The sequence below is a fragment of the Geotrypetes seraphini genome, chromosome 3, assembly GCF_902459505.1.
Source record: "Geotrypetes seraphini chromosome 3, aGeoSer1.1, whole genome shotgun sequence".
NCBI lineage: Eukaryota > Metazoa > Chordata > Amphibia > Gymnophiona > Dermophiidae > Geotrypetes > Geotrypetes seraphini.
Genome location: NC_047086.1, coordinates 116,889,740 through 116,911,351, shown reverse-complemented (window position 1 = coordinate 116,911,351; position 21,612 = coordinate 116,889,740). Strand labels below are relative to the sequence as shown.

Below are 21,612 nucleotides of genomic sequence, written 5' to 3'. Positions count from 1 at the left end.
GACCCAGTGCCAGCTATTCAAGAAACTTTGCCTGTCAATTTAGATCTTACAGAAGTACCGGAGACTTCTCAGGAGGAAGTTTTTCACAGATGAACTTTAGTAATCTCCTTTGGTTTTCTTCAGGATCAGGAAGCCTTACTTTCTTTATATTTCATAAGAACATAAGAAGTTGCCTCCGCTGGGTCAGACCAGAGGTCCATCGCGCCCATCAATCCGCACCCGCGGCGGCCCATCAGGCCCATGACCTGTAATGTGATCCTTTTCTAAACCCTTTGATCCCTTTTATCCTTCTATCTATACTCTATAACCTATCTCTACCTCTATCTGTATCCCTCAATCCCCCTGTCGTTTAGGAATTTATCCAATCCTCCTTTGAACCCCCGTAGTGTACTCTGTCCTATCACAACCTCCGGAAGCACATTCCAGGTGTCCATCACCCTCTGGGTCCGATCCTTTTCAACATATTCATAGGAGACCTGACCCAGGGGCTTCAAGGTAAAATAGCATTATTCGCCGACGATGACAAATTATGTAACACTGTAAGTAAAAATGATTTGTCCGACAGCATGAAGCAAGACCTGCTTTTACTGGAACATTGGTCCACGATCTGGCAGCTGGGCTTCAATGCGAAATAATGCAAGATCATGCACCTTGGCAACAATAATCCATGCAGAACATATACACTGAATGGCGAGACCTTGGCTAGGACTGCAGCAGAGCGGGATTTAGGGGTGATCATTAGTGGAGACATGAAAACAGCCATTCAAGTGGAAAAGGCTTCATCCAAGGCTAGACAAATGCTGGGTTGTATCCGTAGAAGCTTTGTTAGCCGGAAGCCGGAGGTCATAATGCCATTATACAGAACCATGGTGAGACCTCATCTGGAGTACTGTGTGTAATTATGAAGGCCACACTACCGTAAAGATGTGCTGAGAGATGAGTCGGTTCAGCACATGGCCACCAGGATTATCTCGGGGCTCAAAGATTTCTCATACGAGGACAGGCTGCACAAATTACGGCTATACTCTCTCGAAGAGCGTAGGGAGACATTTAAGTACATCACTGGTCGCATAGAGGTGGAAGACAACATTTTCTTTCTCAAAGGTCCCTCGGCCACAAGAGGACATCCGCTGAAAAATCAGGGACGGGAAATTTCGTGGGGATACCAGGAAGTACTTCTTCACAGAAAGAGTGGTAGACCATTGGAACGAACTCCCGAAGCAGGTGATCGTGGCCAGCAGCATACAAGATTTTAAGAAAAAATGGGATGTCCACGTCGGATCTCTACGAGGGTAGTGTAGAGGTGTTGCCACCTGTGAGTGACTCCTTGGAAGATAGTTTGGGGAGGGTTAATCGAGTGGGCAGACTTGAAGGGCTATGGCCCTTTTATGCCATCATCTTTCTATGTTTCTATTACAGGGTAGGAAGAAAAAAGAGGGGGAGTAGCGTAATATGTTAAAGATCATATCAAAGCCACACAATTGCAGGATCTGCAGGGCTAGGAAGAGGCACTGTGGATCAATTTGGAAAGAGGGAATGGTGAATATATTTAAATTGGTGTGATATACAGGCCTCCTTCACAGACGAAAGAAGTAGATAGAGAATTAATAGTAGACATTCAGAATATATCTAAAAAAAGGGGAAGTCTTGCTAATAGGTGATTTTAACATGCCGGATGTTGATTGGGGTATCCCTATTGCGGGGGCTTCTAGAAGTAGGGAGATCCTGGATTCTCTACAAGGAGAACTGTTCCAGCAGTTGGTAATGGAACCCACACGGGATGGGGTCATATTGGACTTAGTGCTTACAACGGGGAAAGTGTTTCTCATGTTACAGTGGGTGATCATTTGGCATCCAATGATCACTGCATGGTAGGTTCTAGACTTTTAAAAAACTAACTTCATTCGGATGGGGGTTTATTTCAAGGAAGTGTTGTCTGGGTGGGAACATCTGGAAGGAATGGAAATGCAGTTTAATGCCACACCGCCAGTTTCTTATGGCTAGCTCACCTATTGACCTCGTGTTTTCTTACCTGGCATTAATTGTAAAGACTAGCTTCTATTTTGTCTTCCCATTCTTTGTTGCAGACAACACACTTTAATCATACTTTTGTAAAATAAAAGTTTCTTTAGCATAGTTTCACTTGCAATGCTTATAAACTGTAACCTTGGTTTTCTATGATGTATATATAATTTCTTCATATATTTTAGGTGTTGCTTTTGCACATGGAGAAAACTGGAAAGTGATGAGAAGGTTTACTTTAACAACCTTACGAGATTTTGGAATGGGAAAAAGAACCATAGAAGATAAAATTCTAGAGGAATGTGGTTTCCTAATCCATCATTTTGAATCATTCAATGGCAAGTACTGTATCTTAATAATTAGTTACATAGCTATACTGTTATAATCAGTGATGATATAGAAGATTACAATAAATCTCTGATGAATCAATAATTTATTTAACATTAAAAGTATAAAAACAGAAGTTGGACGCTCATAATTTATAAGAATAAATGGGTCACTGATCCACCCTAGCTAACCCCTCTTATAACACTGAGGCAAAGCTTAGTTTAGCTCATTACTTCTCATCTATATTTCAAAGTGAGTTAAGACATTGAGAGCTATCACATAGTTATAAATAGTAACATACATTTCCAAAGCATAAATGAAATAAACAAAAATAGATAAAACCAATATATCAAATAATCATGTAACTCAGAAATAGTGAGTCTATCTTATAATATTTGTTTTAGTTTTTAACATTTTAACAAATTTTAACCTAACTGTATATTATGAGGGTATAATAAAAAAAAACAACAACATCTGTCTTGGGCCTAAGTTGCTAGTTGCCCAAAGTCAGCCGCATTTAAAGTCCATTCTCGAAAAATACGTCCCCAAAATGTTTTTTTCGAGAATCTACTTGTATGTCCAGCTGTTTGATCATCCAGACTATTAAGCCATCTATCTTTATACACAATTTTCATCCCAAAAATTGTCCAAGTCAAAAACGCCTAGAATAAGACCTTTTGGACATGGGCAAAGTGATGGGCTGGCCACCTAGACATGGCAACAGAATAGTCCACACTTGCTGGACAATAAATACTCAGTATCCAAATACTATATAAACTTCAACAGCACCAATTAGAATCATGTAGCAATATATCAATATAGCTGATTTTTAGGGTCTTCAGACTGCCAACCGCGTAGCTTAACATGATTGGGCCTCAATTCTCATTGGATCCATTGCTATATAATCATGTTCTTCCTATTCTACTATTATTAGTGGGGCACCTTACAAGGCACTGCTGTGAATTTCACAAAAAGAGTACCACATAAATATCTCACAACTACCTTATAGGTCTTGGTGACCCCCCAAAACCTATTAGACCCACCTGTCTACCACCCCAATAACCCTTATGGCTTCAGGTACCACCTATATGGCAGTACAATAGGGTTTTGGGGGGTGTACATGTTTTAGCATGAATGCAGTGGTTAGCATGGCTTATGGTTCTGGATCTTCCTCTCTTTGGTTCACTAGCCCACCCCCCAGACTAAAGTTAGCACTGTGCAGTTCTACTAGGCTTTCTTATGCCAGGTGCTGATGGCCTGAAGGCAGGTATGTACGTTTTTCTTCTGATTTTTATGGTGGCGTGGGGGAGTTAGACCTGTTTTTAGATCACCTATGTCACTCCGTCTAGGCAGTCTCGTTAAACTTTCAGTTATACTTGCAGTATGTCTAAGTCTAGGTTGGCCCACGTCCCACCCTCAACACTCCGCCTAAAACACCCCTTTCAGCTCTAGGCATACAGCAGAACTGAAAAAGCCTAAGCTGTTTTTAGATATGTCTAAAACCTGTTTCAATTATCAGCACTTGGACAACATGTCTGTTAGATCATCCAAGTATCGATTTAGGTAGGTTTTTAGACGTATGTGGGGTTTTTTATTATGAGCCCCTAAGTATGTTAACTTGTAACCCATCCTGAGCTCTTTATGGAGGATGGGATAGAAAATGAATTAATTTAATAAATAAATAATATGCACAAATACACAATACACAGCTTGTAACATATAGAGCAGAATTTTAGACAGGACATTCAACTCAGAATATTACATTACATTAGTGATTTTTATTCCGCTATTAACTTGCGGTTCAAGGCGGATTACAGAAGAGGATTTCTGGACATGTCTAGAGGTGTTACAGAGTAGAGCGGGTTGCTTCAGAGGATTGAAATGTTTCATTCAGTGTTAGTTAGTCTTCATGGATTTCTTGAATAGCAGGGTTTTTATTTCTTTTCTGAAAGATTTGTAGTCTGGGGTCACGATTAGTAGATTGGAGAGTTGGTGGTCTAGTTTTGCTGCCTGTGTGGCTAGAAGGCCATCATACAGTTTTTTCTGTTTGATGTCTCTGATTGGAGGGTATGTGAATGGTGTCTGGGTTCTCCTGTGTCTGGTTGTGGTAGTTTGGATTAGGCGGTTGTTCAAGTAGGCTGGGCTATCACCATTTATGGATTTAAATAATAGACCCTGAAAAACCAGACAGTACTGGCAATACTCCTTTACAGCCCAGTTGCTAAGGCAGGCCTCTCCAGCTCCTCAGACAGTCTTCACTACAGGGCAGGAAATCCATGCGAGGTAATGCACTGGGAGAACTGTGAGCAATACAAGCAAGAGTAAGTTTAGCATTGTAGAATAGCTTTCCTTAGGAGCCGAATGCTATTTCTCATTTATACCCAACCTTGTCCCAGGTGCAAGATGTAATGGAGCCATGAAAAACGTCTAGTATTTGCAGACTACTGCATATTTAGACATGGAAAGTGTACACGCAAGATCCTGAATAGTGGAGAAAGGCAGGTAAAGTTGGAGTGCACAAAAGGGGCTGATTTCTAGAGCCAAACTGATTTTTTTCCTTTGTTGAATAGCACTTGAATACACTCTGTTACAGGTTTAGGAAGAGTTAAAAGTTGTACTGAGTCGGTCCTCCTGCGTAGTCTGTGTTTGGTCCAGTAAAAATTCTGAATCTTTAGGCTTGAGCAGCACCTGAATAAGAGCCAAAAGCGTTATCTTCCTTGCAAACAACCGATTACAGCCCTAATTGCAGTAGCTGCAACCTCGTGCAAGCCTCAGACTACCTCAACAGATGTAGAACATTAGAGAGTAGACTGTAGTACAGGCTAGTTGTCTTGGCAGACACAGTCCCAGATTTTTTTTTCACTTAAAAACACAGCCAGAGAAACTGACAGTAGATAAAATACCATAGGGCCTATCCAGTCTGTCCATCCATACTATTCTTACTTGATTTTCACAGAATTCTAGTAGTCAGTTGAATTGTTTTTCTATTTTGCAGGATCTAGCAAAAAGTAAATCAGTTTCTCATCAACAAATACTACATTATGCAGTGCCAACGCTGAGTGGGAGCAGTCTCTTCGAATCATCTCTGAGCCTCCCAAATCTCAGGCACTATACTCTCCACTCTTCAAACTGTTCATTCTCCGATCTCGCTCTCTGAGCCACTGGTCTTCAGCTGTATTGTCTAGCCATACTATTTCTCTCTTTTTCCTTCTTCTCCCTCATAGCTCCTCTGTGCTCTTTACACCTTTCATCCTAAATCATCCTTTCAGCAGAGCAATGGTACCAGGGATCTCCTCTCTCCTGTCTTTCTTCCAAAATATATCTATTGAGATCTTTAAGTTTGTTCCCATATCCTGTCCATTTTAGTAGCCACCCTGTGGACTGTTTATATCTGAATAAAGTCAAACTAGAGACTAAGAAAGAGGGATCACCACCTTTTGCTTACTGGCCACTTCTCTTCCTTCTGGCTTTTGCTGTCACTTTTTCTACCCGTTAGGCCACCTTAAAACCATAAAAAGAGAGAAAACAAATACTCCCACAAAAAAAAACCCCAAACAAATGTGGGAATGATCAGATAAATGTTCCAGGAGGAATAAGGAGTCCTTTATTAGCAAACACTCGGTCCAAAATTTTGAGATCCATGATGGACATCCAAGTCTATACATCAGATATGGACTCCTTATCTCATGTATTTTTGAACAGGATCTGCTGGCATGTAGCCTGATCTTAAATACTGAGAAATGGATGCCCAGGTTCTGGCATGTAAAACAAAGTAATATAGTAAATAACGGCAGATAAAGGTCCATCCAGTCTGCCCAGCCATATATGCTCCATACATTTAATTAAAATGGTCCTTAGATATTTTTGGGACAGAAACCCAGATCCCTACCCAGTAGTGTTCTTAGGTTCTATATACTGGAGTCTCCTTCAAAGCTTTCTCCAGCCCATGGGACATAGACCATGCAAACCTTCACAGTACTGGCCTTAGTTCCTTCAATGTATACCCATTATTTTCTGATTAGAGATCCTCTGTGTTCATCCCACGCTCTCTTGAACTCTGTCACCATTTTCTTCTCCACTACCTCCCTCGGGAGCACATTTAACGCATGAACCACCCTCTTCATAAAGAAGAGTCTACCACCCCTCAACCTCAAATTATGTCCTCAAATTGTGCCCTCTGGAATAGATTTTGTTCTACATTAATACCTTTCAAGTATTTGAACGTCTAAATCATATCTCCAAAGTCCCTCCTTTCCTCTAGGGTATACATATTCAGGACTTCCAGTCTATCCTAATACATCTTCTGGTGCAAATCTCCTACCATTTTCTTCGCCTACCTATGGACTGCTTCAAGTCTTTTTATGTCCTTTACTAGATACGGTCTCCATAATTGAACATAATACTCCAAGTGGGGCCTCACCATTGACCTGTAAAAGGGGCATCAACACCTTCTTTCTTCTACTGGTCACGCCTCTCTCTATACAGCCTAGTATCCTTCTGGCAACAGCTACCGCCTCGTCACACTGTTTCTTCGACTTTAGATCTCAGCAAGAGTCCATGATATGGTGGACATCACATCACATGTAGAACAGTTCTATGATTGCATGGGCTGAACACACAGGGCTGGATTCTGTACAGGATGCCCAGTCTCAGCATCCACCTAAGTGGCTTTTGAGAATCACACACGGGCATCTGATGGACAATCCTGATGGACAAATACCTAACCCCACCTAACCACCCTGATTCTTTAATCAGAAACCATCAGTTAGAGAGTTGTGCTGCCGCTTAACTAATTGCCACAAGGGAATCTCCCTGCGGCAATCAGTTTAGCGGCCGTGGTCATGGCAGGGAACCTGTCCTCCCTAAGAAGTTGGCTGTCAGGATGGATGCCCACTCCCTCCTGCCCGAACCCTCAAAGTCCCCCCTCAAATGTCCATGGCAGGAGGAGTGCCCAATTCCTCCCGCCACCACCCCTGCCGAAACTCCTGCCGTCACCCGGTAGGAGGGATGCCCACTCCCTCCTGCCACTGGCCCCAACATCCTGAGACATCCCCTGACAGGAGGGATACCTACTCCCTACTGCTGCTGGCTCCAACATCCCCAGAAGCCCCCCAAACACTTCCCGACTCCACCCCAACACTCCCTGACTCCACCACTTACACTCCTCGATACCCCAAGATCCCCCCTGACACTCCCTAAATGCTCCCCAATACCCAAGATCCCCTTGCCCCCAATCCCCCCTCAAAATGCCCCCATATCAGGATGCACTGGGAAGGAGGCCTAGGACTCCAGTTGGAGTCTAAGGCCCCTCCTATGGGTCTATTTGAAATGTAGACCAGCATTTTGCTGGCCTACATTTCAGGTGCCTATCGCAGCCCTAGGGAGATGCCTAGGGCTGTCTAAGCTCACCTCTGTGCAAAACCATGCCTATGCCCATACCTAGCCTTGGGCGAGCTTAAGCGGACCTATGCGACTCCCTAGGCCACGAAAATACCTACAATGTAGCCAGCCTGCCTCAGGGTGTTTGGTTTTTTTTTAAACATACATCTCAATTGGCTGGTTAGACAGTGGTATGATACCTACCACTGCCTACAATCGGGATGTCGTTTATAGAATTTGCCCCATAATATCTTGCTTGCATTAGGTCTTGGCTAATAAGAACCACTGAGCTTGCCAGATCATAATTGCTGTCTAATTGATACAGCAGTGAGGTGGCTAAAAAGGATTACCTCAGCTCTGTAACTCTATAAAACTGTCTTCCCAAAACTTTCACAGGTGGATAAAACTGCAAACACTTCTTTCTCACAATCAATTTATATTTGGATGATGTTGGTGTCCATGTTGCAGGGCATAAAGGAATGTATGACAAGATGGTCATGTTGCAATTAGTTTGTTTCATAGGCCTCAGTTAGACAGACCTTATGCATACAAATCCTATCAGATTCTGAACAATTTTCAGAGGACTGTGTTCATGAGGAACTAGCTACACCAAAATTGGTCAAAGCAATGGGACCGAATGACATTCATCCGAGGGTTACAGCTACAGCAACTTGAGGTTATATATTTAATTCCCATGCTGCTTCTTGTGACCCAGGGCAAGACACTCAATCCTCCATTGCCCCAGATACATTAGATTAGGGGTCTCCAAAGTCCTTCCTCGAGGCCTGAATCCAGTAGGTTTTCGGGGTTTCCCCAATGAATATGCATGAGATCTATGTGCATGTACTGCTTTCAATGCATATTCATTGGGGAAATCCCGAAAACCTGACTGGATTCGGCCCTCGAGAGGGACTTTGGAGACCCCTCCATTAGATAGATTGTGAGTCCACCAGGACAAATAGGGAAAATGCTTGAATACTTGATTCTAAACCACTTAGATAACTTTGATAGGCGGTATATAAATACCTAAAATACTGAAGGAACTTAAGGAGATTCTGGCAGCTCCACTGTAAAATCTTTTCAATGCTTCTCTAGAATCATACTGGAGAAGGATGTACATGGTCCCTCTCCACAAAAGTGGAAGTATGGAGGCAGTTGGGAACTACATGCCAGCTAATCTGATCACTGTGGTAAATAAATTAATGGAAACATGACTTAAATCAATAGTGAAGCTTCTAGAATCTAATAGATTGAAGGACCCAAAGCAGCATGGTTTCAATAAAGGCAGGTCTTTTCAAATTTGCAGATGATACGAAGTTATTCATAGTAGTGAAGACGCAGGAGGATTGCGAAGACCTGCAACGTGACAAACACGCTCGAGAAATGGGCTGCGACATGGCAAATGAGGTTTAACGTGGATAAGTGTAAGGTGACACATGTCGGTAACAAAAATCTTATACACGAATACAGGATGTCCGGTGCAGTACTTGGAGAGACTCCCCAGGAAAGAGACTTGGGAGTACTGGTCAACAAGTCGATGAAGCCGCCCGAGCAATGCGTGGAGGTGGCGAAAAGGGCAAACAGAATGCTAGAAATGATTAAGAAGGGGATCATGAACAGATCGGAGAAGGTTATCATGTTGATGTACCAACCCATGGTACGCCCCCACCTGGAATACTGGTCGCCGTACATGAAGAAGGACATGGTACTACTCGAAAGGGGTCAGAGAAGAGCGACTAAAATGGTTAAGGGGTTGGAGAAGTTGCCGTACTGTGAGAGGTTAGAGAAACTAGGCCTCTTCTCCTTTGAAAAGAGGAGACTGAGAGGGGACATGATCGAAACATTCAAAATAATGAAGGGAATAGACTTAGTAGATAAAGACAGGTTGTTCACCCTCTCCAAGGTAGAGAGAACAAAAGGGCACTCTCTAAAGTTAAAAATGGATAGATTCCTTACAAATGTAAGGAAGTTCTTCTTCACCCAGAGAGTGGTGGAAAACTGGAATGCTCTTCCTGAGGCAGTTATAGGGGAAAACACCCTCCAGGGATTCAAGACAAAGTTAGACAAGTTCCTGCTGAACTGGAACGTACGGAGGTAGGGCTGGTTTCAGGGCATTGGTCTTTGATCTAAGGGCCGCCACGAGAGCGGACTGCTGGGCATGATGGACCACTGGTCTGACCCAGCAGCGGCAATTCTTATGTTCTTAAACCTTATTAATTTCTGTGACTGGGTAACTAAGAAATCGGATTGAGAGAGATTTTAACAAAGCCTTTGACACAGTTCCACATAAATAAGCTATAAATAAACTGACTGCCCTTGGTATAGGTCCTATAATGACTGAGTTAGAAACTGATTGGAGTGGAGGTTTTAGAGGCTAGTGGTAAGTAGAACTCAGAGGAAAACAATCTTACCAGTGGTGTGCCACAAAGTTTGGTTATTTGGCTGGTTCCTTTTAGCATTCTTGTAAATCAATGATCCCCAACCCTGTCCTGGAAGACCACCAGCCAGTCGGGTTTTTGGGATAGCCCTAATGAATATGCATGGGGCAGATCTGTACTCCTATCATCTTCATTACATGCAAATCTCTTTCATGCATATTCATTAAGACTATCCTGAAAACCCAACTGGCTGGTGGTCCTCCAGGACAGTGTTGGAAACCACTGTTGTAAATAATATTAACAAACAGCTGTCTAATGAGGTTTGATTTTTGTGGGCAATACCAAAATCTTTACTAGGTGAGACACCTCTGAAGGAGTGGATAATGTGAGGAGGTAACTAGCAAGATTTGAAGAATGGTCTGTGTCTGGAATAGTCTGTGTCTAAATTCATGTAAGCTTGGTAGAGGATGCTGTGGATGGGCAGACTGGATGGTCCATTTGGCCTTTATCTGCCATCATGTTTCTGTGTTTCTTCTATGTTTCCAGAATTTGGCAGCTAACATATAATGCTAAGAAAGGTTGGGTTGTATATATATTTGGACTGCAAAAACATAAGGGAATGGTGCAGTTTAGAGGGTCAACATGGATAAGTGCAAGGTGATGCATGTCGGTAACAAAAATCATATGCATGAATACTGGATGTCTGGTGCTGTACTCAGAGAGAGCCCCCAGGAAAGAGACTTGGGAGTACTTGTAGACAAGTCAATGAAGCCGTCCACACAATGCGCGGTGGCGGCGAAAAGGGCAAACAGAATGCTAGGAATGATTAAGAAGGGGATCACAAACAGATCGTAGAAGGTTATCATGCCTCTATATCGGGCCATGGTGCGCTTCTACCTGGACTACTGCGTCCAACACTGGTCACCGTACATGAAAAAGGACACGGTACTACTCGAAAGGGTCCAGAGAAGAGCGACAAAAATGGTTAAGGGACTGGAGGAGTTGCCATACATTGTAAGGCTAGAGAAACAGCCTCCTCTCTTGAAAAGAGGAGACTGAGAGGGGACATGATCGAAACATTCAAGATATTGAAGGGAATAGACTTAATAGAGAGACAGATTGTTCACCCTCTCCAAGGTAGAGAGAATGAGAGGGCACTCTCTAAAGTTAAATGGGGATAGATTCCGTACAAACATAAGGAAGTTCTTCTTCACCCAGAGAGTGGCAGAAATCTGGAACGCTCTTCCAGAGGCTGGTATAGGGGAAAACACCCTCCAGGAATTCAAGACAAAGTTAGACAAGTTCCTGCAGAACCAGAACGCATGCAGGTAAGGCTAAACTCAGTTAGGACACTGGTCTTTGACTTAAGGGCCGCCGCGTGAGCAGACTGCTGGGCATGATGGACCACTGGTCTGACCCAGCAGTAGCAATTCTTATGTTCCCCGGCCATGCGTGTGCCTCCCCTAGCCCCCCATACCTCTAACTCTTTGTCAGTGCAAGCAGCATCTCCCTCTGAAGATGCCAGCCTTGGATCTCCCTTTGAAGTCACTTCCTGGTCACTCACTTCACCACTGCAGTTATGTACTGTACAGTATTGAACTACCACAGTAAGTGATTTTGCTCATCAACCAATGCAATTACGTATTTTGTCACAATTTGATATACCACAACAACCGACTAGCAGAACTAAGCAGTTCACAGGCTAATAATAAAATCAATATACAGAGAGTAACTCCATTTGTGTCATAGGAAAGATCCTACCCCTATCCTTCAATAAATACTTACTGCAGCATTTTTACCACATGGCAATTGTTAGCATGGGCCCATGCTAAGAGTTGCTTTGCATTAGCACCCACAGTAACAACTAAACACACTTCAGTAAGCATGCCCTTAAATATGTTATTTGCCCTTCTTCTCGAACCTAGCACTAATATTCCCAGAGTAAAATCTTTAATAATTGAATTGGGGTGTGTGTTAAGTATTTTTTCCTATCTAATAACCAATGGCTTAATGAGTTCCAAATATTTATGGTGTGGATAATAGATTTATTAGTCATCATTTGCTATATTCTGCCTATCTGATATTCAGATGTAAATGAGCTTCTTTCTTTCATAAAGTTTTGTTCAGATTGAACTCGTACTGTAGATCTTTGTGTCTGCCATTCAACTGAGCAGCATAATGATATAAAATAAGGCATCCCCTTATCTTCCTAATTCATATACAGAGCTCCTTTTACGAATGTGTGTAAAACAGTTCATGCATAAATTAGCACATACTGTTAGTACATGGCCATGATAGCCAGTACAGTGCTATCTGTAAGCGGTGAGAAATGGGTGGAGAATAGGTGTGGACTGCACAATCTGCCACTTTGTGTTGCTCTATATCCACTCTTGATGTTTAATTTTTTTCAGGAAATCCATTTGAAAACATAATGATCATGAATGCTTCTATTGCAAATATTATTGTATCCATTTTACTTGGACACCGTTATGACTACCAGGATCCAACGTTCCTGAAACTTTTGAGACTCATCAATGAAAATAATAAACTCACAGGACCGCTGATGGTTGGGGTAATTTAATGTACAAGTTTTATTGTAGATATTGTTGTAGATATTATAGGCCAATTTGAAAAGGTCTTATTGTTTTTCAGTCAGAGAAGGTCCCTTTAAAAATTACCAATAAGCTGTTTTAGGTGAAAAGTATGCCCACTTCTGATAGTACACACATTGCAGTGCTGGAGACAAAACTGAGAAATTCAGCTGTTAAATGCTGGAATTTCATCTTGAAATTTCAACATGGTCTCTACCTAATGTGTACATTTCTTTCTTTCTTCAAAAGGGGACATCTACTAATTTTCAGCCCCGCCTCCACCCCCAAGCCCATCCTAACCCCGCCCTCAATCCCACCCTAACCCCTCCCCCAATTTCTTCCATTCATTTTTCATGTACACACAATATCTTATTAATTCATAATGGTAACCATAAAATTTTTTTTAAAAAACGAAAGCACACTGTATGAAGAGAAAATGTTAATTATCATTTATATTTGTTTTATTTTTCAAAGAGGTCAAGACAGATGACTTTAAAATATGCAATGTCACCTCAGTTACAACTATAGAAAAATAGACAAATATACTGTAGTACAAAATATAGACAACAGATATAAATTCTCATTTTGGCACATTTTGATCACTAAATTGAAAATAAAATCATTTTTCCTACCTTTGTCTGGTGATTTCATGAGTTTCTGGTTGCACTTCCTTCTGACTGTGCATCCAATATTTCTTTCTTTCTTTTTTCATTCAGGCCCAACAATTGTCCCATTCTATTCCCTTCCTCCTTCGCTCCATCTTTTCTATATTCCGAGTTTGTGCCCCCTTCCCCTCACTGCCTTCCAGCATTTGTCCCCCTTGTTGAACTGATTCTATGTCCCCAGAAGCACTCCCTGCATCACTATGTCCAATATCCCCCCCACACTGCATCCCCTCTGTTCCCTCTCCATCACCATATGAAAACTCATCTCAGCCTTCTCCCTCTCCTTGCCTCCAGCACTTGTCCAATCCCCCACCTTGCATCCCCTCTCTTCTTGTGGACTCTTTGAACTGCTCCGACCTTGCTCCTTGCTCCAGCACTCCTGCATGGCACAGCAATCCTGGACGGCCCGGCCCAAGCAGCTTCGAAATGCTGCACGTGGCTTACCCATAAGCCTCTCTCCAACGTGAACACTGCTACTTTCTCTCCTTCCTTCCTCCTTCCTCCTTCCTATGTCCCCCTCACTGCCTTCCAGCCTTTCTCCCACCCCCTCCCCCTAAGCCAGCCAGCCAGCCTACCTCCCTCCCTCCCTGCCACACCAAAGTCAGCCTGCCTGTCTGTCTGCCTCCCTCCCTCCAAAGCATGGCCTACTGCCGATTCCTCTGCTCCCCCTACCCAGAGAGGAAATTCCGGGCCCGGAACTTCTTCTCCGATATCATAATTGATGTCAGGGAGAAGGCTTCTGGGCTGGTGCCTGGACATGCCTTTCCTGCAGTTGGGTTGCGGCAGTGGACGGGGAAGCAGGGAGAGAGCCCATTCCTGCCTACTGACCTTAACAGCGATATCACATCCGCAGTTTAAACAGCCCACCAATCAAGTGGGTGTTAGTGGGAGCACAGACTGGCTACTAGTGCTGCCCGATTCAATTTTCCTGCCCAATTGGGTCTTTTTTTTTTTTTTTTCAAACATCCTGGTGGGTTTATTTTATAGCCTCTTCACCACCTTTGCCCTCTCCTACCCACACTGGTCATGTAGTGTAAACAAAATAAACAAACAAAAAATACTTTTCCTCTCTCTGTTAAATCCTAGCTCTCGTTCACAGTCTAACACCAGCTCTGGAAGGATACACATTTCTAAACTAAACTAAACTAAACCTTAAGTTTGTATACCGCATCATCTCCACAGAAGTAGAGCTCGACACGGTTTACAGGAGTTGGTATAGAAAGGAACTACAATGAAAAGTAGAAGGACTTAGAGAGAGAAGTTTAGAGGATCACTACAGCACTGGCGATCCTGCAGGCTGCTGTATTAGCTTAAGGTAAGAGTGGGGAAGCTGTAGGAACATGCAGGCCTTTCCAACTGACCCTCCCCCCTCAAGCAGGAGCGGCAGCGAATGGCCAGCTACGTTGACATTTCTGTCTCTCTGTAGCCCGGCCGCAGGAGAAAACCGCATGCACAGAACGAGTCGGCAGCCTCCCCCCCCTCCCCCCCCCCCGCGGTTGGGTTGCGGCGGCGGGCAGGGAAGTAGGGAGCCCATTCTCCGCGATCACCTATCATGTTGTCCCCACACACAGCTTCGGGACGCCGTCTCTGAAAACGGGACATTTCGGTGTCCCGAGGCTGTGCGTGGGGACAACGGGACAGGGGATCTGAAAAAGGGTCGGTCCCGTTCAAAACGGGACATATGGTCACCTTATCTCTATCTTACACACTTTGCAATTACAAAATATGCAGGCTAAGGAATCACTGTAGTACCATTTAGCCTCTATAGTTTTAAGGGGAAATTTCAAGGGGAGCTTTTTAAGAAAATTTTCTTGTAGTGTCTTGGGAACTAAGGGGCTAATTTTCAAAACACAAAGATATCCAAAAAATGGCATAAAGTGGCACTTGGACTTTTTCTCACCAAATCGTCCAAAGCACCATTTTCAAAACCAACTTTCTAGACATTTTACTAGACTTTTGATCTGCAATGCATCTAAATCGCAAGGGAGCATGTTGGAGGCCTGTTATTATGGGTGGGATTAGGGCGGGCTTAGTGCATTGACTTTTGCAGTTTTACATAACGTCCAGATCACAATTTGGATGTTTTGGGTTAGTCTTGTTTTAAAAATGAATAAGGATCAAAAAGGTGCCCAAAATGACCATGTTGGTGAGATGGTGATATATTTCTGCTGCCTGATTTGCTAGTAGTCCATCATATATCTTCTTGCGTTGTGTGCCTTTGATTAAGGGGATGTGAATGGAGTCTGAGTTCTCCTTGGCCTGGTTGAGTTATTTCGGATAAGGTGATCATTCAGGTAGGTAGGGGTAGCGCCATTCAGGGCTCTGAATAATAAGACAGTAGAATTTGAATAAAATTTATACTTGCATTGGATGTGTGTGTCTAGGTATGCTGTAGTGGTGTGATCATATTTGCTTAGTGAGTAGATCAGTCTGAGGGCCATGTTTTGTATGGTCTGTAATTGTTTTATCGTGGCTTCAGGGCATGGTAAGTAAAGGACATACCATAGTCTCAGGACTAGGGACTGGACCAGGAGATGGAATTGCTCTCTGTCAAAGAATTTTCATATTTTTCGTCAGTTCCGCATCTTCCCACTTCTATACAGAATCTGCCCTCTCTTTCTCTCCCACCCAAACTATTTCCTCTCTTTCTCTCTCTCCTCCTACCCCACTTCCAATATCTACCCCCTCTCATCCTCCACCCATCTTCCTCCATCATCTGCCCCACCTCCATCCAGTGTCTGCCCCTCTCTTTCCCCCACCTCATATCCACCAGTGGACTACCCACTATTACCACCACTGCTGTTGCTACTTTCCTAAAGAAGCAGTAGCAGCGAAAAACTCAAACAGACTAACTACAGGACATTCCCATACATATCCATGGATACCAACTCTGCCCCACAAGAAAAATCGACGGAGAGGGTGGGATGACAGTTGTGGGCACATACGGGAACGTCCCACAGCAGTGGCAGAAAGTGGGAGAGTGGTGCGGAAGGAAGATGATGCTGGCCCTGACCACACTGGCAGAGCAGCCTGAATCAGTAAGTCCTTTTTTTTAATGGATCGATTCAATTTCAGCAAATGAATCAATGAATTGATTCGAATCAAGAATTGTACAGCACTACTGCACCATCCTCGTCAGGCAATAGTTCAAAGGCCAGCAACATATAACCTTTGGGAAACTCCTGACAATCAATAAGCAACACATTGTCTTTCAGATGTTTACCTCTTGCTTGCACCCAGTTGCATATATTTTCTCACACAATTTCCATTTTCAAAGTCGAATTGAAGAGGTTTCCCGGGTACTTGTTCACCATCCCCATACAAAGCAGCAAAATTAATATTATAATGTTTAAAACTGAATGGGTTTTTATAATTACCACTGAAAGCATTGTTCCATAAACCCCAGAACGATGAGCTTTGGTAACTGTCCCAAAAAGAGATTTTCCTGGTTAGTCACATGTGCACCAGTTGGTATGCTAAACACCTTCAGCCCTACATGGTCCGTCGCATACTTGGCGATAGCTTTCAGTAGAGCTTCAGCATATCCCAAGCGCACTCCAGGGAACACTTTAACTCTCTTTACAAAGAGGGCTGCATTTAGGAAAAGGAGTTTATAATTTTGGTTGGCAGAGCTGCTCAATTTAATTTTGAGATCCACGCTGTTGATTAGCAGTTTATCTTGAAAATATAGATCACTGTGTAAATCCTCCATGCTCCAACAGCTCCACCTTGTGACTAGATGTTGTAAAGTGGGCCCTTTCAGTAAATCCGATTTTGCGAGCTTCTATATCTCTCACCTCATGATGTATGGCTGTATCTTTATAAAACAGACCACTTATAAACAGTGATTTGAGGGCTTCTTCACCATAACTGAGGAGCAGCTCTATGAGGTAGGGGTAGGGGTAGCTGTTGAGTAGGGGTAGCTGTTATTGCTCTAGCTAATCAGTTGGTCTCCCAGGGTGACAGCCAATTGCCTAAAAATAGATGCAATCGGGTAGTTTACCAGTGCTACTTTGGCTGCTGCATCAATATCAATGTCTTCTTCAACATTTTTACAGGTCAGGTACATTGCCCCAAGTATATTAGATAGAATGTGAGCCCACTGGGACAGACAGGGATAAATGCTTGAGTACCTGAATAAATTCATGTAAACTGTTCTGAGATCCCTAGGGAAAATAGTATAGAAAATTAAATAAATAAATAAATAGTTCATCAGTGCTACTTTGGCTGCTGCATCAATATCTGAACCGTCTTCTTCCACAGTTTTACAGGTCAGGTATAAGAGTGCTATTTAAATCAATGTATTCTTCACTATGACCAGCTATGTAGAAGTCCAAAGGGGCTGTTTCCAACAAAGCTGACAATGGCGGTATTTCCACATAAATGCTTTTTTCGATACTGGTTTGGGTTGGGACTAATTCAAACAGGTCTAGTTCCTATTTAACACATTCTTCAGAGACATGGTGTACAAAAGCCATGGTGCTTTTAAGAATATATTACGCTTCTTAGAATGGGTGCTTCTCTTCTTAGACCCATTGATTAGCTTTCTTTCTATTAAGAGGCATGGGAGATCCTTGCAGTAACCCCTGAGGCTTGGTTCTCTTTCTTTTAACAGCTGTTATTCACAGCCAGTCCTGACCCTGCCTGCTCTGTGGACCCATGACATCTTTGGCATCATATCTTGATACCTAAAGGTGTTGTGTGCTATAAAATAATACAGTTCAAAATTAACATACAGGATATCTGATTAACACTCAGTCTGAATAAATATATTTAAAAAATTATATGTGAAAGTGCTCAGTTCCCGCGTCTCCTGCAAATGAGCCACATGAAAATCACTCAGGGATCATCATTGCACTATTTTGTCCCTTTCTTAAACATTTATATATATGAAAGAAAGGCACTTATCTGATCTTTGTAAGGCAGGTGAAGTCCAAGTTGATTTGGAATTGAATGAAAGATGAAAGCAGCTCTTCAGGATGACAGTTGTTGTACTCCACCAGATAGTATATTGAGGGGTCGTCATCCTGCAGAGCTGCTAGAGGTTATGGCAGCCATTTTGAACCCAGAGACAGCATGGGCAGGTGAAAATAGAAATCACTCCTACCCTTATACTGGACCAAGCTTTCAGGGGATAGGTGGAAGATCTTTGGGAAAGAGAGGAAAGCTTGTGGAGGAGAGCTCTTGTAATAGGGTGAAGGGGGTGAAGGTGGGGGTTGGAGGACTGAAGTAAGGAAGCTTGTGCAGGAGTTTGTTTATACAGTAGACCCCCGCGAATTCGCGGTTTGCAATTCATGGACTCAGTCATGCATGGTATTTTCTGACCGTCTCTTCCGATCAGAAAATATAGGGAATGACTGACCTGCCAATCAGCCTTCTGCACAGCCGTCGATTCCTCCTCCTCTCCCCCCAGTCAGCCTTCTGCACAGCCAAATTCCCTGCCAGCCTAAATATTGTTTTTTAGCAACCGCACCCGCCCCTGCAGCCCTCTCACGCCTCTGATCCGCTCCTAAACCGCATTTGCAGTTTTTCAAAATTTGCGGGTGCTCCTGGAATGGAACCCCTGTGAATTTTGGGGGAGTACTGTATTTATTAGGACATATACCACCTTTCAAAACAAGAATCAAAATGGTGGACAAAATTTATAAAACAATAAAAACAGAAAGGAACTACAATTATCTGTAGTTCTGACGTGGTGAGGGTGTGTGTTGAATTTTTTTTTTTTTACAAGAGGCCACTTAACTTGAATAGCAGGTACTGTTATATACCTAGTTACAAAACTTTTCTAAAGGAATGTATGTGCATACTTCTTCAAACATTACTATTCAGAAATAACAGGCATACATTTCTTATCTTATATGTATTCATGAAAACACTAACCCCCTTCCCTACCCCTGGGGAATACTTTGCTCATATCAAATAAACATACATTGCAGATTTTAGGCAAGTTCCTTTTTATGCGGAAGTTTGAGCAATTTTTATCTATATATATATATATATTTATTTATAAATTTTTAGCATTGATAATTAGCATAAACAAATACTTGAACAGGAGACAAAATAACAATTATTTAGTCCACAATCAATTAGAGCCAAAGAAAAAGTAAAAGAAATCAAAGAAAATATCATCAAATAGGGATGGCAAAGAGGCAAAAATCCATCAGCCAGTTCACTTTACTCTATTGGAAAGGCTATAAGTACAATTATAACTCCACCACCTTCTTTAGCCACAATAAAGTCTAACAATTGTTTGGATTAAAAAAAAAAAAAAAGAAGAAAATGTTTACCACAAACAGTGACACAACACTTAGACAAATAACTATGTGCAGTAGGTTGAGCAATTTTATGAACTCATTTCTGTGCATAAAAAAACTATTTACCAAACAGAATGTCTTTCAAAATTAGCCCCTTAACTCCAAATTGGGATGTATCAATAGAGGCTTTATCAGCCGTCAACCTGAAGTCATAATGCCGCTCTACAGAACCATGGTGAGACCTCACCTGGAATACTGTGTGCAATTTTGGAGACCACACTACCAAAAAGACGTGCTTCGAGCTGAGTCGGTCCAGCGAATGGCCACTAGAATGGTCTCCGGACTCAGGAGTCTCCCATACGAGGAAAGACTGAACAAACTGCAGCTCTATACTCTTGAGGAGCGTAGAGAAAGGGGAGACATGATTGAGACGTTTAAGTACATCACAGGTCGTGTCGAGGCGGAAAGCGATATTTTCTGCCCCAAGGGATCCTCGATCACAAGGGGACACCCGTTCAAACTCAGAGGAGGGAAATTTAATGGTGACACCAGGAAGTATTTCTTTACAGAAAGGGTAGTAGATCACTGGAACAAACTTCCGGTGCAAGTGGTCGAAGCCACCAGTGTACTCGACTTTAAAAATAAATGGGACATCCACGTAGGATCCCTACGGGGGTCGAGCTAAGGAACTGGGTCATTAGTACTCGGACTCGATGGGGTGGGACAGAAGAGTGGGCAGACTTGGTGGGCTGTAGCCCTTTTCTGCCGTCATCTTTCTATGTTTCTATGTTTCTATGTTTCTAATCACGTTTAAATCATGGATAATGCATTAACTAGGTATTTTATTACTGATTTAGTTGAACTTAACATAAAGTAGATCATTACATTTTTATCTCTTGTTTTTCTATTCCTAGTTATACAACATGTACCCTATACTTCGGAAGTTTCCTGGAAGCTACACAACAGTAAGGAAAAATACATATGAGTTACATAGTTTTATAAAAGAAACATTCTTAAAACATCTTGAAAAGCTGGATGCAAATGACCAAAGAAGCTACATCGATGTATTCCTCGTCAGACAGCAGGAGGTAAATAATGTGATAGATCTGTACAAATTTCTGTTTTATTTTCCTTTTCTCCTCTTTCTCTGCCCCACCCCCACCCCAGCCCTTTCTTTGACCATGTAACAAGGGCAGTGGAACACTTTGGTATTTAGGGGTTGCCCAAGCTTCACCCCAGCCCATCTCATCCTAGTCCTCTCCTATGACATCTGGCATATCTCGCCTTCCTTCTCTCCTTCTCAACCTCCTCCCCCCCCCCACCCCACTCCCACCACGGTGTCTAACATTTCTTTCCTTCCCTCCCACTCAACTCTTCATGGTCTTCAGCATCTCTCTCCCTCCTCCATTGTTTCCAGCACTTCTTTTCCTCCCTTTCATTTCAGCATCTCTTCTTTCCTTCTCCCGCCCCCTGCTTGTATTGTTGCACATTCCACCCCCCACCCCTACCCCCCAGGTCTCCAACAACTTTCTCATTCCCTTCCTCTCAGACTGCCCATGTTCTATAGCAGTGTTTCTCAACTTCTTCAAGCCAAGTACCTCCTAAATCTAACAAATATCAACTGAGTACCCCTGCCCAAGCTCTGTCCCAGACTCACCCAGGCTCTGCCCCCTGACTCCACCCCCATAATAATAGTACTAATTGTAATGCAATTTCTTCCATCCATTTTTAATAAACACACAGTATAATCTTATTAATACATAATGGTAACCACAAAATTAAAAAACAACAAAGTACACCATATGCAGAGAAAATGTTAATTATCATTAATATTCGGGGATTTTTTTCAAACAAGTCAAGGCAGATGACTTTAAAATAAACAATGTCTTTTCAGGAACCACTAGAGAAAAACAGACACCAGATATAAATTCTCAAAACGGACACATTTGGATCACTAAATTGAAAATAAAATCATTTTTCCTACCTTTGTTTGCTG

The 21,612-nt window shown here is 42.6% G+C and overlaps 1 protein-coding gene across 1 annotated transcript in view; it reads left to right on the top strand.

Annotated features, from left to right (window-relative positions):
- The window catches only part of LOC117356547 (cytochrome P450 2K6-like), a 53,307-nt gene that overhangs the window by 11,081 nt on the left and 20,614 nt on the right, over positions 1 to 21,612 (top strand). The window contains exons 3-5 of the mRNA XM_033935896.1: positions 2,211 to 2,360; positions 12,518 to 12,678; positions 20,531 to 20,704. Of these exons, the coding sequence (XP_033791787.1) occupies positions 2,211 to 2,360; positions 12,518 to 12,678; positions 20,531 to 20,704 (485 nt within the window). The remainder of the gene's footprint in view (positions 1 to 2,210; positions 2,361 to 12,517; positions 12,679 to 20,530; positions 20,705 to 21,612) is intronic.